Source organism: Sander vitreus, chromosome 1 (assembly GCF_031162955.1).
Source record: "Sander vitreus isolate 19-12246 chromosome 1, sanVit1, whole genome shotgun sequence".
Lineage (NCBI taxonomy): Eukaryota > Metazoa > Chordata > Actinopteri > Perciformes > Percidae > Sander > Sander vitreus.
The window spans coordinates 7,225,019-7,240,100 of NC_135855.1; the positions used below are offsets into that span (position 1 = coordinate 7,225,019).

A 15,082-nucleotide genomic window follows, 5' to 3' on the forward strand; every position below is an offset into this window, starting at 1 on the left:
AGACAACATTTCAAGCCACAGATGTAAAAAGCTGAAGGTGTGTAAATACAATAGGTGAAAGATGAGAATCTGCTGGTTTCAGTACCTGCAGGTCCATCTCTCTGAGGCTGATGAGCATCCTGGCAATGAAGCGCTCCCAAAATCCTGCAGGAACAAAGCTCATCTGGACAAGGCGCTGCAGGGTGTTGTTGGTCTGCTGACGGAAGCCGTGGATGTCCATGGCTGGCTTGGGGGGAAGGAGGTGGGGCAGCAGATAGCTACACCAAAAGTTAAGGAAAAGTGAAGAACACATTTAAAACTAGAAAATGTTTCAAGAAACTTTAGGTTTGCTTTGCTTGGCGCTAGTGACAGGATTTCTTTGTTCTTAGCGGGTTGCCCTGTCATTAGCTACTACTTTGCATTTTGCAAAAAATGAGATTTCCATGTCTTTTTCGTTTATAAAGCAGGTTGAGGTGCTCAATCAGGTCAAAACTCAATCCACAGAGAATTGCACACAGCCGTATTCAGAAACTGTGTAGTTCATTCAGTTCTTGCAGCAGGAGTATTTGCCCTCGCTGCAGGTTTTACCAGAAATCTCATCACGGTTGTGATGTCGTAATTATACTATATAAAAAAAAGGTAAAAAAGTGCCGCTACAGCATCATTACATTCACTGGCAGTACTTTACGGGCAGTTGCTAGGGTTTTAGCAGGTGTTTGCTAGGGCATCATGAGGCGGTTACTAGGCAGTTGTAATGGTGGTAAAGGTAGTTGCCTGGGTGTTGCTAGGATGTTGCTAAGGTGTTTGGGTTGGTTGCTTTGGTGATTCTGGCTGTTAGCTGCTAGAAGGATGTGAGAGAGTTTTGCATGGTTACCAGTGCAGCATGATTTGATGTAACTGATGTAAATTGTGTGGTGCAAAAACGGTGGGACAAGCTATGCAGCAAAGAAAAAAAATCATAGGATAAGCCAAGGTTCTAATAGTTTTTAATTAGTTTCTATTTTATTTTAGTTTCATTGTGTGTTTGCTAGTTTTAGTTTAGTTTCAGTTTTTTAGAAAGATTTAGTTTTAGTTTTTATATATTTAGTTTGTTTTAGTCAGGGCCAGGTATAATTTTTCAAAAGCATGTAACTACATATGATTTACATACAGAAGAACAAAACTGTCGGCGCGTCCACATGATACAAGCCTTCTGTGATCGCGAACAGCCCCCACCCCTCCTCCACACAGTTGCTAGTAGCCAAGGAGGACACGGAGGATAAAAAAAAACATGATGGACTCTTCAGAAGAAGTAATTATCTTCACTCGAGTTTCTGCGAGCAAAAGTTGCTGGACAACACAACCATCTGAACATAGCCATACACACATTAGCTTTGTAGCAACTCATTTGACAATGGCTTGTAATGGACGTTCATTAATATCAAAAAGTTACGCACTAAAGCTTTCAAATAACAGTGAAATGCTACGTTATTGACTTTAGACCAGGTTTTTGTTGGTCAATGGCTCGCTCACTTTCCGCTGCCTCAAGATAGCAATATGCAAAGAATGCACTTGAACACACCTCCCTGTAAGACCAGCATGCCCATGGGCGCACAGATGGGCGCAAGTGCATTTGCTATTTAAACGACGTGGGCGCTGGACAGGAAATTGACAACTGTGTCGTTCTTAAACTAGCAAAGACACTTGCGTCAGGCTTTGCGCTGCGTAGGGTGCAAGATAGGGCCCTTAATGTTTCGAGAGTTGATGGAAATTCATGTTGTCAGAAGTGATATATTATAGCTAAAAAACTATAACTAGCTAATTAGCTAATTAGGTTTTTAACCTGGCAATATAGTTTCCGTATAGTTTTACTTGAAGGTCTTAGTTTTTATTTAGGTTCAGTTTGTTGTGTCCTGTTAATACTGTTAGTGAACACTGGGGGAGCAAGAGTGCACAGTGAGGATACAGGTGAAAGGTAGATGAAGAAACGGTACGTGCAGAGAAGAAGAAGAATAAAGTTGGAAGCAGCGTGATACATGTCTCTCGGCTCGTACTTAAAATACTTTACAAAACACCACACAGTTTACAAAAAGTATTTTGGTTTTAGTATTTGTTTACTTTAATAAACCTGGATAAGACCTCCGCTGTCATTGGTTTCTACTCGGACAGTAATGTGTGGGCTTTGTACAGGGAATCACCATTTGTATCAGACGAGTATAAATTTGTAGAAAAAAAACAATATTTTACCTGTTGTTGGCCACAGGAAGAGCAATCTCAAACTTGGTAAGAAACTGGAAATACTGTTCCTCTGTCTGCTCGGTGAACCCTGTTCCTACCAACAGCATCTGCACAACAGACATCATATCACCATAGGAAGTCAACCAACAACTCAGAAAGTCAAATTCCATTTTCTGAGAGTCCAGAATTGTTTCCATTTTACCAGTTGTTTCCTGAGTCTCACCCTTAGGTCTTCAGCTTGGATCACTCCATTCCTGGCTACAGAGCGAGAGGACTTAAGGTGCATGATCCTCTCCAGGCATTCTGACAGCCACACAGGACACAGGAAATAGAGGGTACACAGGCCATGGCTGGTGTCGGGGAAGTGCAGTAGGGTCCCCGTCTCTATCAAGAAGCTGATAGCTGGATATAATGCAAACAAAGATAGCCTTAAACATGGTGTTCATTCTTGAATAGTGAAGTCAAGGGCGTAATATAATATACATATATAACAAAATACCTCACCGGACAGTGAGCCTCCTCTTTGTATGTGTACACGTGTAACTAAAGTATGTCTTTGTATTTTCAGTATTACGTTTTTAATCAGTAATTATACTACATGTTGATGTTCAGTAAAACATAGAACAAAGAACACAGAGCAATTAGGACCATTTGCCAGAGACAATGCGCACATGCAAGTTTCATAATTGCAAGTCCTGAGCGTGTTTGCATTTTGACCAACAACACAAGGATAAGGTGGTCGGGCTCAGATCAACACAGTTTAGTGGCAGCTAGTCACGATCAACAATTTCCAGGACAATTGCCTCGCATCTGGCACAGCTGGATGTTCCGCCGGATGTCCCTCGCCTTCTGCTTTCTGTGTGTTGCCGTTCTTAAACTCCGTTCCGTTCGGGAAACGGCAAACTTCAAGCTAGCAAGCTACATGCTGAAAATGGCAAGTTTTGAAGAAAATTTGGGTCGTGCAACAAGGCAGGCCCGCTTGGTTCTTTCGGGAAATGATTAAAAACGATTGACAAAAAATATGTTCACGGCATTTACTCTCTAACTGGGACTGTTTGGGACCAATTGGTGGGGATTTGCTATAGACAAACTACACACGGCGATAGACTGGTAAGAGCAAATTACGTTTAACCATGTAGCCAGCTAATTTAAATAGCTCACGTTAACAGTTAACTTCATTTAATATTGTATGTGGCGTTTTCTTTTAGGGGGTGCAAATGTTCCACCAAAACAATTTCCGTCCTGAAACTATTTTTGCAGAGCCTCCGTCGCTGCGTCCAGAACTTGGCGCCGCCCAAGACGATTGTGATTGGAATGTATGTGTGGTAGAGCCAGACCTATCTCCACAGCGCTGTAGAGATAGGGCTGGCAATGCAAGACCAAGTGGCAGCTGAGTAAGTGAAACCTACAGTCTCTTACATTAAAAAACACCCAGGCAATCCTAAGTGGTATGGATAAGTACATACGAAGCTGGGTCCAGACTAGTTTAATGACAGCCAGACATAATGAAGTGGTGCTGTCAATCCAGGAGTGAGCTTGTGAGATGGCTAGAGTGGCGGCGTTTGAAAAACACAAAATCGGTTTGCCAGATTGGAGATATATATATATATACACTAGAAAATGGAGAAAGTACCTGAGCTTTCTGGAGGGCTCCTAAGAAGCTTTATGCTGGGGAGGGATGTGTATGATGGGCTTATGATGTTATGAATTTGTTCATGTTGCGAGTTGTTTGTTTTGTAGGTTGTTAAAAAAATGAAAAATAAAAAATTGTTAATCACAACAACAACAACAAAAAACACCCAACCAGATGTGTTATTCCACAAGAGCAGCGGTAACACGCTGGTTTATTTATACGTGATGCTGTGATTCAGACTGTGTAGACATTAGGGCTATAATGGTTTGTGTATCCGTGCCACATGAGATTGATGCACGTAATATGGAACCAAAGTTCACAAGCGTGAGTTCTGCCGGAACGACTTTTAGCCATATGGCTTTAGCACAACAAGCTGATTGGCGTGTATGAGAGTTGTGTACAACAGTGCGTTCCATTTATCGCTGAACTCGGAAGCCGATGCTAGGAATGACGTCGCACCCGAGTAGAATGCATTCCATTTACAAGTCATATTTTTCATTGTGGGGCTCCTCTAGCCAGGTTCGACATTGTTAGCAATACCAGTTGATAACAATGCATCAGGATGTTTTTTGTGTATACAAACAGCGTAACAACATCCACAGATAGAAGTTGGACAGGACTGTGCGTACAACTAATATATAGTGAGACACAAATAAGACAGAAGTGCTAATAGTGGGTAGGGCTGAACGATTTTTGAAAATAATCTAATTGCGATTTTTTTTCAAAAATATTGTGATTGCGATTCAATATGCGATTATTTTTTAAGCTCTTTGTCTTCTGTATTATTCAACAAAGACGAGCAATAAATCATTGTATAGTATGAACAATACAACATTAGACAGATTAAACAAACCGTTCTTTACTGGAGGCCAGGCCTGTATGTGATGATGAAATTAGGTGATCCATGAATTTATATGAATGACATCTTTTATTTAACTACTTCAGTCACAGTAGTATATTGAGCACCGACCAAGCCTGGTGTAAACATTCATATAAAAGTCAGAAACAAATCACACAAACTAAAGGGCAGATTGCAGAAATATAAAAACAAATATGTGGCTTTACCACACTTAGTGGTATTTATATTTAATTATCATTTACTGTAATAAACATATGTAAACATGTGGATTGCACTTTTTAAACACAGTCAATTACTAGACAATTAAATAAGTAAAAATATAGTATATACAGTACATACAACGATGTATTTTTTTTTACAGCGCACACAGAGGAGCTGCCTCCAGCCCCTGCCCCTCATGAAGTTGCGTGCCGCGTGCATGACAGCGTCAACATTGCACTCACACTCAGAGAGGCTATCGTTACGCTAGCAGTAGCATGCTGCTGCTGGTCTTGCCGTGGGATTAACTGTACTAATAAAACCGTTGAAACAACGCAGCCACACTGCTGTGAAAGCTCCCCGAACGTCATTTATCAGAGTCTGGTTGTTACCCCTCCCCGTGGCAGTCTCCTCCACTCCATATCTTTATAAACGGAGCTAGCTAACTGGAGCTAACCGCTAATCAGAGCTAATCGTTGCTAACCGAGCCTTCAGTTCTGCGTGCCTGTATCCATTAACTGCATCTATGGACTCGAGCCCTTCATTTTATTAAAATGGCTGTAAAAGTTTTAAACTACAACTCAGAGTTGTTTGAATGACAGAAATCTGCTCAAGGTACGGCGTAGCGTTAGCGTGCTAAGTTGATGCTTTCTCTGCGGGTGCAGACTGGTTTGCTCTTGCTAGACACGTGACCAAATCGCAGCCTTTGCGATTAGGAAATTGCGTCTTAACATATTGCAATATTATCGCAAATGCAATTAATCGTTCAGCCCTAATAGTGGGGCGGTATAAGCTCAATAAACTGAAACAATTGTTCATTTTGTGATAAAAGCACCAAAATCGGCAGATGTGTTGATAGATACATTGGGCACAAAACTGGATATTGGGCCATTGCAAACTCCCACCCTGGTTGTCAAAATGTCCTATCCCATTGGACCCACATGCAATAACAGACATAATCTAGATCCTAGTAACCCTGAGAACCCAATTAAATACTTACTCACAATTATATGTAATTATATAATTTCATTATATTATCATTTTATGTTATAATTTTATTATATAGTGTCATGTATCAGTTAAAACAGTTCCCGGGTGAAGTGGTACAGTAAAGCTTCATTATTTCTATCTTTACATGTATATACTTCCATTATCAACACTGACCTCATCATAAGCAAGTAAACAATAACCAAATATAGATTCAGTGGTTAGGACATCAATTCTGGGGGCGTGGTACACCATAAGCAGTAAACTGTATGTTACTACAGCTTTTACTACTGTTGATGCACGGGCGGCCATGTTGGATTTTGAGCTTGGGGTACTGCGAGGTTGTCCAATTTCCCAACTCAGAAATCCGAGTTCAGGGGGTGTTTCCAACTTTGACCTCGGAAATTCTGACCTCCGAGTACAAATGGAACGCACTATAAGGCCCCTGTCCCACTGGGGGTGTAATCCCTCTCAAGGCCAATCCGTGACAAACACAGGTCTACAAGTGGGGACTCACCAAAGTAAATGGGAAGCTTTCTCAAATAAATACTGGAAATACACCTTTTTTTTAACAGGGAAAACACATAAGGTTACAAACAAAAAACAAGTAAAACAAACAATTTTCACATCCAGGTGTTTGCTGAACAAATCACAGTACCAGTCTGCAGGTCCTCATAGTCTCTGATGTCACTTTCTGGGTTCTGTTGGATGATGGCTTCCAGCTGATCATTAGTTAGGTATTGGACCTCTCCCTCAGCATCTCGCCTCTGCTTCTCTGCTATCACTGCTTCCTGAAGTGTCAAGTAGCTCCTGGGGATCTGGTGGAGGAGACAATGTATCTGTATCAGTGTCTCTGTGTCCCAACCTGCAGCGGCAGATGGCCGCCCACCAAGAGCCTGGGCCAAGTTTTTCCTCACCACTGTCGCACCAAATGCTTGCTTGTGGGAAATTGTTGGGTCTTTGTAAATTATAGTGTAACTCTATCAGTTACGTGTCCTGAGATGACTCCTGTTGTGATTTGACACTATAAATAACATTTAATTTAAAGCGTAACTCTCGCCAAAATGCAACCTAGGGTCTTTTTGTGAATGTACCCGAGTCAAACTTTCGTTTAAAAGCATATTTAGGACGGAAGCACCACTTTTAAGATTTACCGTATCTTCGTTTTTCGGTCAAATGGCCTTTTGAATGGTAGTCCTAGGGGCTCTTTTATGCTAGCCTCAAAATAGCTATTTTTATAACACTATGAACTCGAGCATTGAGAACATTGTTTGTGTACACGGAGTTCACTAAAAAGAAAGGTTTTGAGCAACTCACGTTAGCAGTTGTTTACTCTATCCGCCATTTTCCCAGTCAAAAATAGGCGATCTCTGGGAACCATCACCTTATCGTGGTGGAGAGGTTTGTGTGTCCCTATGAACCTGAGGGCTGTGTTGTCTGGAGCTTTGTGCTCCTGGTAGGGTCTCCCAAGGCAAAGTGGTCTCAGGTGAGGGGCCAGACAAAGAATGGTTCAAAAATCCTATGAAAAAATCGAGGAAGGGATGAAGTGACCCTGCCCGGAGGAAGCCCGGGGCCCCGTCTGGAGCCAGGCCCAGATGGAGGGCTCGTCAGCGAGCGTCTGGTGGCCGGGTTTGCCACGGAGCCCGGTCGGGCACAGCCCGAAAAAGCTACGTGGCGGACATCCCTCCATCCCATGGGCCCACCACCTGTGGGAGGAACCGCTGGGGTCGGGTGCGCTGCCACATGGGTGGCAGTGAAGGTCAGGGGCCTCGACGGACCAGACCCGGGCAGCAGAGGCTGGCTCTGGGGGACGTGGAATGTCACCTCTCTGTGGGGGAAGGAGCCGGAACTTGTGCGGGAGGTGGAGCGCTACCGGTTAGATCTGGTGGGGCTTACCTCTACGCACAGTCTTGGTTCTGGAACCATACTCCTGGATAGGGGTTGGACTCTTTTCTTCTCCGGAGTTGCCCAGGGTGTGAGGCGCCGGGCGGGTGTGGGGATACTCACAAGCCCCCGGCTGAGCGCCGCTACGTTGGAGTTTAACCCGGTGGACGAGAGGGTCGCCTCCCCTACGCCTGCGGGTTGTGGGGGAAAAACTCTGACTGTTGTTTGTGCATATGCACCAAACAAGAGTTCAGAGTATTTGGCCTTCTTGGAGACCTTGAGTGGAGTCCTGCATGGGGCTCCAGTTGGGGACTCCATAGTTCTGCTGGGGGACTTCAACGCGCACGTGGGTAATGATGGAGACACATGGAGAGGCGTGATTGGGAGGAACGGCCTCCCTGATCTAAACCAGAGTGGTTGTTTGTTGTTGGACTTCTGTGCTAGTCATGGATTGTCTATAACTTGAACACCATGTTCGAACATAGGGATGCTCATAAGTGTACTTGGTACCAGAGCACCCTAGGCCAAAGGTCAATGATCGATTTTATAATCGTTTCATCTGATCTGAGGCCATATGTTTTGGACACTCGGGTGAAGAGAGGGGCGGAGCTGTCAACCGATCACCATCTGGTGGTGAGTTGGGTCAGGGGGTGGGGGAAGACTCTGGACAGACCTGGTAAGCCCAAACGGGTAGTGCGGGTAAATTGGGAACGTCTGGAGGAGGCCCCTGTCCGACAGACTTTCAACTCACACCTCCGGCGGAGCTTTTCGTGCATCCCTGTGGAGGCTGGGGGGCATTGAACCCGAGTGGACAATGTTCAAAGTTTCCATTGCTGAAGCTGCGGTGAGGAGCTGTGGTCTTAGGGTCTTAGGTGCCTCAAGGGGCGGTAACCCACGAACACCGTGGTGGACACCGGTGGTCAGGGAAGCCGTCCGACTGAAGAAGGAGTCTTTCCGGGATATGTTATCCCAGATGACTCCGGAGGCAGTTGCAAGGTACCCGAAGGGCCCGAAGGGCTGCAGCCTCTGCCGTGAAAGAGGCAAAGCAGCGTGTGTGGGAGAAGTTCGGAGAAGACATGGAGAAGGACTTTCGGTCGGCACCAAGGTGCTTCTGGAAAACCGTTCGCCACCTAAGGAGGGGGAGCGGAGAACCATCCAAGCTGTGTACAGTAAGGATGGGGACGCTGTTGACCTCAACTGAGGAGGTAATAGAGGCGGTGGAAGGAGCACTTTGAGGAACTCCTAAATCCGACTAATACGCCCTCTATGGTAGAGGCAGAGCTGGAGGATGAGGGGGGGATTGGCATCAATTTCCCTGGTGGAGGTTGCTGAGGTAGTTAAACAACTCCACAGTGGCAAAGCCCCAGGAATTGATGAGATCCGTCCAGAAATGCTTAAAGCTCTGGGTGTGGAGGGGTTGTCTTGGTTGACACGCCTCTTCAACATTGCGTGGAAGTCTGGGACGGTGCCTAAGGAGTGGCAGACCGGGGTGGTGGTTCCCCTTTTTAAAAAGGGGGGACCAGAGGGTGTGTGCCAATTACAGGGGTATCACACTTCTCAGCCTCCCGGTAAAGTCTATTCGAAGGTGCTGGAAAGGAGGGTTCGGTCGATAGTCGAATCTCAGGTTGAAGAGGAACAATGCGGATTCCGTCCTGGTCGTGGAACAACGGACCAGATCTTTACTCTTGCAAGGATCCTGGAGGGAGCCTGGGAGTATGCCCAACCAGTCTACATGTGTTTTGTGGATCTGGAGAAGGCGTATGACCGGGTGCCCCGGGAGATACTGTGGGAGGTGCTGCGGGAGTACGGGGTGAGGGGGTCCCTTCTCAGGGCCATCCAATCTCTGTACGACCAAAGCGAGAGCTGTGTCCGGGTTCTCGGCAGTAAGTCGGACTCGTTTCAGGTGAGAGTTGGCCTCCGCCAGGGCTGCGCTTGTCACCAATCCTGTTTGTAGTATTTATGGACAGGATATCGAGGCGTAGTCGGGGTGGAGAGGGGTTGCAGTTCGGTGGGCTGGGGATCTCATCGCTGCTTTTGCAGATGATGTGGTCCTGATGGCATCATCGGCCTGTGACCTTCAGCACTCACTGGATCGGTTCGCAGCCGAGTGTGAAGCGGCTGGGATGAGGATCAGCACCTCTAAATCGGAGGCCATGGTTCTCAGCAGGAAACCGATGGAGTGCCTTCTCCAGGTAGGGAATGAGTCCTTACCCCAAGTGAAGGAGTTCAAGTACCTTGGGGTCTTGTTCGCGAGTGAGGGGACAATGGAGCGGGAGATTGGTCGGAGAATCGGCACAGCAGGTGCGGTATTACATTCAATTTATCGCACCGTTGTGACGAAAAGAGAGCTGAGCCAGAAGGCAAAGCTCTCGATCTACCGGTCAGTTTTTGTTCCTACCCTCACCTATGGTCATGAAGGCTGGGTCATGACCGAAAGAACAAGATCCAGGGTACAAGCGGCCGAAATGGGTTTCCTCAGGAGGGTAGCTGGCGTCTCCCTTAGAGATAGGGTGAGAAGCTCAGTTATCCGTGAGGAGCTCGGAGTAGAGCCGCTGCTCCTTTGCGTCGAAAGGAGCCAGTTGAGGTGGTTCGGGCATCTGGTAAGGATGCCCCCTGGGCGCCTCCCTAGGGAGGTGTTCCAGGCACGTCCAGCTGGGAGGAGGCCTCGGGGGAGACCCAGGACTAGGTGGAGGGATTATATCTCTAACCTGGCCTGGGAACGCCTCGGGATCCCCCAGTCGGAGCTGGTTAATGTGGCCCGGGAAAGGGAAGTTTGGGGTCCCCTGCTGGAGCTGCTACCCCCGCGACCCGACCCCGGATAAGCGGATGAAGATGGATGGATGAAAAATAGGCGATCTCAGAATGCGAATGAACGGACTCCATAGGAGGAAATGTCATTCCTATATGAGGCTCCTTTTTCAACTACAAGGTCAATATTCTTTTTCACTAACGACAAAACAACAAATTATCCGTGCATTTATATGGAACTAAGCTTTTGGAGCTTTCCATCTTTACTCTCCTCCCTCGACTATTTTTGAATGGCTCAATAGATGGCGACTGGAAGAACAACAGCTAAAGTGAGTTTTTCAAAACCTCTCTTTTTAGTAAACTCAGTGTACACAAACAATGTTCTCAATGCTCGAGTTCATGTGTAGAGCCCCTGGTCATACTTCGAGCAAAGTTTCATGTTGTGTCGAGCCTCTTAGTGTTTTAAAAATAGCTATTTTGAGGCTAGCATAAAAGTGCCCCTAGGACTCTCATTCAAAAGGCCATTTGACCGAAAAACGAGAATACGGTAAATCTTAAAAGTGACGCTTCCGTCCTAAATATGCTTTTAAACAAAAGTTTTCGACTCGGGTACATTCACAAAAAGACCCTAGGTTGCATTTTGGCGAGAGTTAAGCTTTAATTTAATTAAAAGGGTAAAAATCTGTCTGTGCTTCAGAAAATTACAAGAAGGATGTACAGTATGTGCTTGATAGTTTTAACTCCTTTTGACCAAATATTTCCAGGAACTAACCATAGAAAATACAGTTACGGTTGGGTTTGCCTTTCAACCACATCTCACAGCCACAACAACAAGCCAATGCTTGGTGTTGGTGTAATGTTTGATACATGAAGGTCATTGTGTTGTATTTACTGTTGTGCGACTATGATGTTTGAACGGATTTTGTTTGGCCAAGCGGCAACATGCAGCAAACTCTGCCCCAAGAGTCCCTGGCTCACTGGGAAGAAGTACCTTCAGTTAGAACTGCAAATTCCCTAGCAAGAGACCATGGCCATGGTGCCCCGGCTGCCTAGAGAATGGTCACGTTCATTATTAGAGGGAAGATATGAAATGTATTGTCTGATTGTTTTTTTTTGTTATTTTCAAGAACTGTTATTTAATACCTACATGCTCTATGAAAATTATAATGGGCTTTTTCGGGGGCCTCGCAAGAGACAGGCGTTATACCAGAGCGAATAAAGTTTTTTTTTTTTTTTTTTAACATTAAAACATGTTAGTAGAAACCCAAATTAAAAGTAAGAATCTGAAAATGAGTATGATATGTCTTATTTGAAAACATATAAGACAATTTCAAGAATCCATCTTTCAGCTCTATTGCCTGTTCCTGAAAACTTATGATGATACATGTATGTTCTTTGTTTTTTCTTCTTTGTTTTAATGTTTTTATTAATTTTTTTTTATTGCAATTACAATCCCTCCCAGCCCATATCAAAATTTCTCTCTTAACCTCTAAATTATATCACAGTATCACATGAACAGAATGAAACAGAAAACAGAAAACAATGTCACCTCCAGCAAAGCCATGATACGCACAAATACAAAAACAAACAAGAATTATACATCTGCTATTACCCTCCAAGACATGTCTCGGTCCTTTCCCCTTCTGGGGTTCACCACCTATTGAATTGTACGTATCTCGTCCCGCATTTACCAACTGTAGAAGCTCCCCTCTGTCTCCTTTTTTTATAAATACATTCACGTTCTTAGTAAGTTTCTCTCTGTTCGTGCAAGCTGTGAAGAGCTGAGTCGAGCATCACCAGTCACACTGCCTCACTCACCAGTCTGCCCAGCAGTTTACCGCCACAGGCTGAGCTGCTGCTTTCTTTCATGGAGAGAGCCACCTGGTAGATCAGCTTCTTCAGCCCATCCAAGCCCTCCAGAGTCTTACAGGACACTTCACTGAGTACCAAAACACACACACACACACACACACACACACACACACACACACACACACAAATCACAGATCAAACAAATCCGAGCGGTGCGCAACGCCATAGTTGGGCGCCACCGCCCTCCCTATAGGAAATCAATGGAATGGCCAGTGCAAAGCGCTTTTGCCGCCTATCATGTGTAGGTGGCTTAACAGACGTCTGTAAGGCTGATACTAGTGACTGAATCTTACAGTTGTTTCTATTATTTGCATAGGCAGTATGTGGGGGGTGGGGGTAGCAAAAAACTAAATGTTTGTTGTCAAATGTTTGTAAACAATTGCTGTTCTTTTTTGCAAATAAAAAGATGCATAAAAAAAAAAAGAGAGCAGCTGTTTCTTACCAATAGCAATAAACAAACAATGAAAGGTAAAATGTGTGCTTACTGCAGGTGTTTCCAGGTGATGTCAGGGAAGCCGCTGGCTCGAGCCCCTGAAGGGGATCTGCACAAAGCCAGAATATAAGCTCTCAGCGTGGCCAGTCTCTCAGTGCGGAACTTGGTGTCGATGAGATCCAAATGTGTTCCCACGACCACCACGGCAGAGTTGGATGCTCGCGCCTACAGGCCACAACACAAAGGAACACACGTTTATTGCACAAGATGAGTGTGAAAGTCCATTCTTTTACCTTGGAAACAGTTGTCTGACACACACAGGAACATCTTAACTCAATGTCCAACCTCTAGCTTTTTCCAGGGCGTTCAACCTCATCTCATGTTCTTCCTCAGCAGATGGAGTTTGGTTTAGTTGTCATTTTATGCCCTAGGTATGGAACTTCAGGCACATGAACACTAATGTATAGTATACATACATATACACATACATTATATATATATATACATATTTATATATTAGAGATGCTCCGATACTGCCTAAAACGCTGGGATCGGTATCGGGAAGTACTGGAGTTAATGCACCGATCTGATACCACGTAATAAAGCCCTAAAGAAAATCTACGTTAAGTAGTTTATTTATGTTATTTTTCCGTTATAACGGACTGTTAAACTGGACAATAAAAGAAGAAGTTCTGTGGCGTTCATTGTTTGTGTTTGTTCATGTTTCACAAAGAGTTTAACCTGAGCCAGACCGACAACAAGAAATCATATCACATCCATACAGGGATAGTAGTATACAGTTGTTAAAACATAATGAAATATATGACACACTGGTATCGGATCGGTACTCGGTATCGGCCGATACAGAAGTTCAGGTATCGGAATTGTTAAGCAAAAAATGGTATCGGACCATCTTTAATATATATACAGACACACACACACACACACACACACGTATATGTGGACCGTTGGGGCCCTGGCCCTTTCATGCATATATACATATATATAATTCCTAATAATCCTATGTAGTAATTTCAATAGGGCCTTCAGAGACCGACGTGGTCGTTGCACGGGCCCTAATAAGACAAAGTTACAACAGAGAGACATTTCAGCCTATTAAACAAATCCAGGCGTTAATAATGCTGTAAACTAACCACATAAATCAGTAGGAAGCAAAGGAGAGGCATTATTAAATGTTAGAGATGGTAATTAGGCTCTAACGAACCATTTGAGTGAAATATTGCGAGCCGTTTCAACATCTTCTACGTCATCATGCTTTCATTAAATGACATCAATCAGACTGTGGTTGGTTGATGTGATCTGACAACCAAATTGTTTCCCTTTAAATCAGATCACTCCTCCCTCCCCCTGGGAACACAAAGCCTCAGTCACACCCTGCACTTTCTGACCCACTCACAGCTGCAAGCAGGTTCTGTGTGTGTGTGAGTGTGAGCGAGAGCAAGAGAGCTACATTTCACCTCTATGTTGAGCAGCCATGTCTGCAGGTTGGCTACAGCCTCCTCTCCCAGAGCCAGGTTCCAGATCACCACATACAGGGCCTTATCAGTGAAGAAACACTGGTTCACTGTGGACATGCTCGCTTGACCACCTATGTCCCACACGTTGAACGCCACTGAGTCCTTCTGTGTGGACAAGACGAGTGTTAAGTCTACTCTAAAGAAGGGGCTGGAAAAAAAATACATGAGTAAGGAATTTTAAAAAATCATCATTATTAAAGATCCACTCCCTGATTTTGTAAGAAGTTGAATGACTCCAATGGACCACAGACCTCACTGTGAACGGTTTTTATTGGAACTACTCTCTGACGAAAAACAAATCCCTTTGAAACTGCTGACAATGTGTTTTGTGGATTATCCAGAGAAACATGGACACTGTTTCTGGAAAGAGGTGTTTCTGTTGAATTTATCCAAGATGGTGTTGCGCTCTCTTACTTTTTTTCTTTTCGCTTATTTATTCTGTTTTCTGCTCTCCTTCCTTCACCAGGGAGGGCCATTTGAACACCTGACAATTAACTTGTCATATATTTTTATCGCTTTTTACCCAACCGGAAGGTTTTACTGAGCTTTTAGTTGGAGGATCAGCAGCTCTCTATGGAATTAGCAGGAGACCGAGCACTTGTTAAACTGTGACAGCAGGGATTTCAAACTGCTCTCCCATCAATTCATATGGCAATGCTTTACATTCAGCATGTAAATAAGTCATTAGTCACAACCTAACATCCTGACATTTTAATCTCTGCGTTTACAATTCA

The 15,082-nt window shown here is 44.5% G+C and overlaps 1 protein-coding gene across 3 annotated transcripts in view; it reads right to left on the bottom strand.

The window, feature by feature from the left end:
• lrrk1 (leucine-rich repeat kinase 1) overlaps positions 1–15,082 on the bottom strand; it is a 97,454-nt gene that overhangs the window by 40,004 nt on the left and 42,368 nt on the right. For 2 of the 3 annotated variants that reach the window (XM_078257203.1, XM_078257029.1), the window contains exons 16-22: positions 14,289–14,453; positions 12,863–13,035; positions 12,324–12,444; positions 6,532–6,691; positions 2,420–2,598; positions 2,206–2,303; positions 86–257 (exon numbers count right to left, since the gene is read on the bottom strand). In XM_078257203.1, the coding sequence (XP_078113329.1) occupies positions 86–257; positions 2,206–2,303; positions 2,420–2,598; positions 6,532–6,691; positions 12,324–12,444; positions 12,863–13,035; positions 14,289–14,453 (1,068 nt within the window). The remainder of the gene's footprint in view (positions 1–85; positions 258–2,205; positions 2,304–2,419; positions 2,599–6,531; positions 6,692–12,323; positions 12,445–12,862; positions 13,036–14,288; positions 14,454–15,082) is intronic. The other variant, XM_078257114.1, reaches the window with a different exon arrangement.